The sequence below is a fragment of the Dysidea avara genome, chromosome 3 (assembly GCF_963678975.1).
Source record: "Dysidea avara chromosome 3, odDysAvar1.4, whole genome shotgun sequence".
Lineage (NCBI taxonomy): Eukaryota > Metazoa > Porifera > Demospongiae > Dictyoceratida > Dysideidae > Dysidea > Dysidea avara.
The window spans coordinates 3,598,295-3,605,614 of record NC_089274.1 but is presented as its reverse complement, the minus strand read 5'-3'; the positions used below and the strand labels follow the sequence as shown (position 1 = coordinate 3,605,614).

General features: G+C 37.3%; 1 protein-coding gene across 1 annotated transcript; it reads left to right on the top strand.

Annotated features, from left to right (window-relative positions):
• Positions 1-365: 365 nt before the first annotated feature.
• LOC136251659 (uncharacterized) lies at positions 366-5,320 on the top strand. Its single transcript, XM_066044109.1, has 5 exons — positions 366-2,482; positions 2,540-2,671; positions 2,729-2,776; positions 4,817-4,891; positions 4,942-5,320. Exons 1-5 carry the CDS (start codon positions 713-715, stop codon positions 5,131-5,133), a joined length of 2,217 nt encoding a protein of 738 aa, XP_065900181.1. The 5' UTR covers positions 366-712; the 3' UTR covers positions 5,134-5,320.
• The last annotated feature ends 2,000 nt before the right edge of the window (positions 5,321-7,320 follow it).

Genomic DNA, 7,320 nt, shown 5'->3' with positions numbered 1-7,320 from the left:
CAATTTACAAAGTTATTTTCAGCGTGTTATTTTTCTTAACACTGCTGTAACAGTTTTACCCTGTCGTCCAATGTCACATCATTTGGATTGTATTGTACTGTACTATCAAGAACAAAGCTATAGTGTAATTGTTGATTTCAACGGGAGTTCTTGGACAGAAATGATGACAGATCATATGCATTATTGCAAAGATATACTATATTACAAGTTAAATGATAGTTCAGGTGTTTGCTTGATTTTAATAATAGAGAGTTATAATGTAAGTTGGACTCACAGTATGTTACAGTCACACCAACATTGTCACCAGGATCCTCCACAGCATTTGGTCACAACTAGACCCATTAACAACTACAATATGTCATTGGATAGTGTGACTACTAACAGTATAGCAATACTGCAGTGCTGGTTATGTACATCATTAAGGCTGCAACTTCAGGATAAGCTCTCACAAAATATTTCACTGTTAGTATTCCAATATGATGACAGGCTTGGCAGGTTTCTTAACAACTGCAGATTCAACCACCTACTACCATCTGATGTCTTAGACCATAGTATTTGGTATAAATGCTTTTACAGCTGGAAATTTATTTTTGTAGATTATAGTTATGACAGCATTTCTGACAGTGCATTGAAGTTAACATGTTCAAAAGCAGCATTGCAAACCAGGCAGTTCCTATCTGATGAGGTCAGTGGTTGTGTTATACCAGTAGAGATGTACACAGACAACATATCTGAATTATCTTTGCAATGTAGGAAGAATTTCGTTGCCTTTCCTAAACGGATAACAATATTTGTGATGATTCAGAAAATCATACACTTTAATATTAGTCTTAAATGGCAAGATGCTTTAGTAGATTACGTCACATCACCAGCACAGATATTCACCTTCAGTTACACACATTTCACAGACAGTACAGTAATATCAGCTGCATGTAAAGAAGCATTTCAATCATGCATCTTATTACTTAGTCCAAAGAGTATAATCCTTTGCACATTGTTGAAGGACCATGTTAGGATACCGTCAAGTAATATAAGTGCTCGAACTCTGTGTTATCACTGCTATAGTAATGGATTGTATTTTGATAATGTAAGAGAATGTGTCCATGATAGGGACAATTGTTGCTCTATACAAGATAATTTTTGGTGTGTTATTTTTGAAAACAGCTTTTGGCCTGCAATAATATTGCAACAATTGGATTGCAGGTTGACATATTATCAACATCACATAGTTAGTAAGGAATACAAAATCAAGATCAATTTCAATGGTAATTCTCAGACAGAACCAACAATAGACACGCTGCTGCAGTGCTGCATCACAATTTTGAGCAATGGACATAATTTAGCCAAACACTTTATACTATTAATTTTTCATTATCATGACTCTCCTCGTATGTGGATACTCAATGAGTTTAATTGTGTGAATACAGCGTCTTATTTTGACGAGATGTTTAATTCTAAGCTCATTGATAACCAAGACAAGACTTTGTTAGGAGATTATGTACACGTTGAAGGAATGTACTCTGAAGTAAGGATACATATTACTGCAAACAATCTATTGCAAACCTGGGCCAAGCTACAGTTCATTTGCTTACTTATTATCGTACTAGGAAGACAGCTCAGCTTCCACACTAGCCACTTGAAAGAATTTTTCAGGGTAAGATCTCAATGCATTTGTAGAGATCCATACAGAATTTGTGTGATACTTACATACACCATCATTGAAGACCGTCTCATTGCTGAGATGCACTCCAACATTAACATATTTGATTTACACTCCATTCTTATAAACTATGCATTTCACTGTATGACAGATATTTTCAATCAAAACTATAGCAAATTTGAAGTCTTTTCTGAACAGTCCTCTATTCTATATCACAAGCATTACTTCATAGTAAGAAATAAATCAAGATGGTTAATGGATAGTTCGTTTGTTCCACCACTTGACATGTACAGACACCACATATTATATACTCCTATCAAAATGACATTGTATCATCAAGTAACAATAGATGGAAATATCAATGGGTCATTAGACTCATTACATGCAATGGTGTGTAAGAACTTTTGTTTGCAAGAGTTCAGCATACTACTCAGCGGCCAGGGCAGGAGTTATACTATTTTGAATGATAACACAAGTGACAACAACAGAACCAAGGTAGCAAGAGATCAAGAAGGTTGCAACTATTGGTGCTTATTACAGAGTTTCTGTTCACTGTCTATGGGTGTGATACACTTATGGGAAGATGAGGATTTTGGTTTTCAGCATAGCTTATGCATGAAGATGCTTCTTCATGTAGAAGTTATAAAGCAATGTAGATTATCTACTAGATCACAACCAGTTTACCACCATCCATCAGAAGAAAACAATGTTGTTGAACGAGGGATTCGTTTAAGGGTCTTAGAATTTGCATATGAAAATTCACCATCATCGTCAAATTCACCAGCACTATCAGTTCATCCAACACATTATGCAGTGAATGTGGTGAGTATCAATAAACTAAGTGTACCTTATTGCATTATATCCTGTTGTTATTTGCAGCTATCAGTTCAAGAAGTAAATACAGAAGAGGATGGTGCCAGTTTTGTATCACTGCCTACTAACTGTTACTATTTGATTTCACCAGTACCTTTTGTTGCCTTGTATGGACCAGGTGGTAGTTACAATGATGAAGTAAGCAATTAACACATAGTCACACAGTTATTACATTTAATGTTTTTGGCATTGCAGTATCAAAATAACGAATCAGTGGATACGAGTTACCCTTTTCCAGAACAGGTATGGTGAAATATCTTGTTGATCACTCCATAATTTTCTAATCCGGGCACATGCCCACTACCAGCTAGCTGTAGGAGGGGCTAAAAGCAAGTATTATTATTATTATGAAAAAATAATACGTAGTGTGGAATGTCTGTCCATTGCCAAATGAACATGATTTTATTTTCTTCAAACTTTGTCATAACTACTTTTTGGCCAAGTAGTCAGACTATAACATGCTTACATTGTTACATTGTTAGGGTCCGCAATCTTAAAATCAACTTTTTACAAATTGATCCCCCTGGGTGGCATCCTATTGCCAGATCTACCATAAAACCCAAGGCATGATTGTTGTCTTCACAGAAATATCACTTTTAGTATCTCACAAGAAACAAGATTTATCATTTTAAATTTTGTGCTCCACACAAAGGACTGGCTACTTAGACAGATCATACAGAGTTATTGTAGTTAAAAAGTACAAACAGTAATAAGCAAATGATTTGCTGGGTGCCTGGCATGGACAGAGGGTTGCTTTAAAAAAACAAAACAAACCAAAAAAAAACAGACAAAGAAATACGAATTTTTGATTTCAAACTGTTCTACCACCCAGGGTAAGAGAAACCAACTCTTCCTCATTGTGTTTTGATATGATTGGATGCATATGCTGTTAGTTTGGGGTTTATCACCATCTGGGTGATGAACATCAAAATTTTCTGCGACATTAAAGAATCATATCACATTTTCTAGCCTTTCCAGTACTTCTGCAGTCACTACAGTCATAAATTATTGACTACAGCTATAGAACTATGGTAAAAGATGTCCCTGGATGTTTGGTACTACCAGCAGTTGTCAATTATTATTTCATCCACAGCTTCTATGCATTGTTCTAAACTCTGCACCACACAGCAGGCAGCTAAATTGTCCAAATTTGACTTCAACCCTCATGCTCCACACCAGCTTTACTAGATCAGTGTGGCAGGAAAGGACCATTGAGAGAATCCCATGGAGTGACGCACAAAAATTTTGATGCTCTTCACACAAATTGTTAGAAGTCTCAGATCTTTCCAGGCTAACAGAATAGATAGACTATGCATCCAACCTTATCACATCACTATGAGGAAGACTTGGCTTTTCTTATCTTGGCTGGTAAGGCAGCTTGAATTTGAAAATCGTGTTTTATTTACTGATTTTTACATCAATATAACATATCAATCTCTGGTTTCATGGTAGATCTAGCAATGGGATACTATACAATGAACATCCCACAGTGGTAGGGTATGTATATGTGACTGAATTTGACAAAACAAGGCTTCGACGCACAAAGCTTTGTTAGGAGATATGGCGATTTTAAGGAATCATTGTGTAATAACTTCCCAGTGTCTACAGCTGTGCAAACAAAATTTGCACCAATTGTTCATCTGTTCACTAGCTATCACTGAGTGGGTGTATACATTTCTGATACCCAAAATTTGCCCTGTTTTGAGCAGCTTTTTTCGAGCGGGTAATAATATCACAGATGGTAGTAATTGGGTGGGAGGGTGGGGGTGGACGGTGGTCTTAATATACGGGTATAAAATGGAGTAAGAAGACGATTGGAATCCAGAGGCCAAGTTTGGGCTCTCCATGGCCCTCCATGGCCCTCCATGGCCCTCAAATTACTCCAAATTGACTGAGAACACTATTGGCGAGCCCTCTGTGAAGTCCCAGCTCACTACACACCATTATCACAAAGCCATGGCCATTTAATGGTGCCAATCTCACACTCGTGGCTTTGACAGGGTCGGAAGAAAGCTGCTACAGAAACCAGACTTGTCAGTGCTGAAGGAAGTACAGTGTGAAATATGATAGTGTATTAGACCAGCAATCCATTTCTGGTAAAATCGTAAGTTTGATTTTGTGTGTGTGGAAGCCTTGTTATGTGAAATCCGGTCACATATGTTGATTTTTTGGATTGCAGAACCTAACAATGTACAGACACAAAATTATCTATGAGCAGCTACTTAAAACACATTTTTTTACCCATACATAGCATCAATCAAATTAATCATTTGAACATTACAGGTGGTGGATTCATGTACTAGCAGCTTAGCAACACACAATGAATGTAACATGTACACTACGGAGCAGCAGCAACTGGTTAGTAGTGTTATACGTTGTAGTAATGTGATCAGTACTGACAATCACAGGATGAAATGGAGTCTGATGAGGGAGAGGAACAGTTTGTGTTATCTACACCTGTGCAAGAATCTACGCCTGATGAAATGGAGTCTGATGGGGGAGAGGAACAGTTTGTGTTATCTACACCTGTGCAAGAATCTACGCCTGTGCAGGAATCTACGCCTGTGCAGGAATCTACGCCTGTGCAGGAATCTAAATAAGTAGTTATTTTTGTATAAGGATTTTATATATATTTTTAATTTACTTATTAACCTAAAATTCTACAAGACCCCAGCCCTTTTCTATATAGTTTATATCTTATATTTATGGGACAATCCTTTGTATGTACATTTTGTATGGAATATGTTAGTTGTATTGTAATTAGATGCATTTATTTCCACATGTAATTTCAGCACTAATATGTGACCAACTAATCACAGGTTTGTACAATCCACACAAAAACAGCCAAGCTGTGAAAAAAGGTGTGGCCTTTAAAAGCTTGGGTGAAAAAAGTTGTGAAATCAAAGGTGGCGGCCAACAAATGGCTGCAATGATGTTAATACTAATAAATTTTAATAATGGCTGTGCATTGTTAAAATTTATTAGTATTAACATCATTGCAGCCATATGATGGCCGCCACCTTTGATTTCACAACTTTTTTCACCCAGGCTTTTAAAGGCCACACATTTTTTCACAGCTTGGCTGTTTTTGTGTAGATATCACTTCCTTTTGTAATTGTAAGTTCCAAAGCCAGCCTATGGCTGACCTTGATAATTCATTTTAACTTTTTTTCCCTTTTCTACAGGAATCACTGAAGACTGCGTGGCTGAAATTAGATGAATTTTGAAGGTGCATATACCCAATGATGGCTGGGTAGATCCAACTCAAACTAAGAATGGGAGATTCCCTACCCTGAGGAAGCTTCTGCTGCAGAAATGGTTAATTATACCATTCAAGCACTTTAAAGCTACGGATACATGTTATTTAGATTTTTTATTATTCCCAGGGTTACCAGCACCTCTTGCTAACATCACAGAACTATATGACACTATGACACTACTCCTTCTGAAGAGAGACAAGGAGAGCAAGTCTTCTGTAAAATACAGCACTGAGCAGCATAACCCATACCACCCCTTAATATTGAGAATACAAGTGGCGTAACATAACCCATCTCAATTTCGTTGTTCATACTTCTGTTGCTTCTCACGTTCAAAAGTCGATAAACTATGGTGAGGATACTTGGGTAGCTACCACGATATGAAGATGCAATAGCCTAACTTTGACATTAAAAAACGCCTTCAGATGTTTGCTTACCTCCCCAGAATCCTGAAGCATAAATGTCTAAACAAGCTCCATCCTCATTATTAGCTGTTGCGTATCGAAACTGGGTGTCACCTGTAAAGGATGCATGAAAACGGTGTTTTCTGGTCCCGTAAAATGAGCCGCCCACACTGGCTGTACTTGGCCGCACAACACGGCTGCTTTCATAAGTTTTGTAGAATGTTCTAGATTTTCCATTGGTAGATCTATGAAAGATCTATGAAATTATGAACTTGATTATTGAGTAGATTTTACCTACAATTTTCATTTATAAACTAGAAATAAAGTGAGGTGATCAGCCATGATAGCAGTGGCTCAATGGTTAAGGATTTGGGTGTTCAGTATGGAGGTCCCTGGTTCGAATGCTGGTAAGTAACTTTTTTCCCGACATTTTTAATGCATTTTTTTTACCCCACGGTGACTGCTCTATAGAGTATTTCGACTCCTCAACTTAAAGTTGTTTGGTTTTTGCCTTGTAACTCTGTAGCTGTCAATGTGATTTCTTTTACAGTTATTTGGTTTTGCCTTGTAACTCTGTAGCTGTCAATGCGATTTCTTTTAAACCACAAAAGGTTTGAGCTATGATGGTTAACCTACATGCACACTGATTTTTAAGTTATTCCCATAAGTGGTTTATCTTGTAGGCGTGACAACAAGTTGTCTTTTTTAAATGCAAATAATCATCCATAGCTCTATGAATTTTAATCAGATTTGCGCCAAACTTGGTACGTGATTTTGCCGCAATACGTTCTTAAAGTGCACCAAAGCTCAAGACAATTGAGCTACACATTTTTGTTTTATAATGGTTTTTGTAAAGTGTGCGAAAAGAAAAATCTAAGCCCCCCAAGCCCCCTAAACAAAGAAAAAAAAACCAAGAAATTAAGCCAAATTTTGAAGGCTCATATTTCACGATTGCGTTATGCAATCTTGCTCAAATGTGGTATGTAGGGTCCTGAAGGTGGAGGGTATTTGCAGTATAAAAATGGTTCCAATTCGAGAAGGGAGCATGGAGCTACGTATGCGTGAAAACTGCATTTTGTTTCTTCCTGTAAATATACTCACAGTGTGGCGCGCCAGCTTTCTTGGC

Bases quoted from the DNA above. Each gene is read 5' to 3' on its own strand.
- LOC136251659 (XM_066044109.1), top strand. From the start codon at position 713: ATGTACACAGACAACATATCTGAATTATCTTTGCAATGTAGGAAGAAT. The intron at 2,672-2,728 runs GTAAGCAATTAA...TTGGCATTGCAG, and splicing joins GTGGTAGTTACAATGATGAA to TATCAAAATAACGAATCAGT. The intron at 4,892-4,941 runs GTTAGTAGTGTT...TGACAATCACAG, and splicing joins CTACGGAGCAGCAGCAACTG to GATGAAATGGAGTCTGATGA.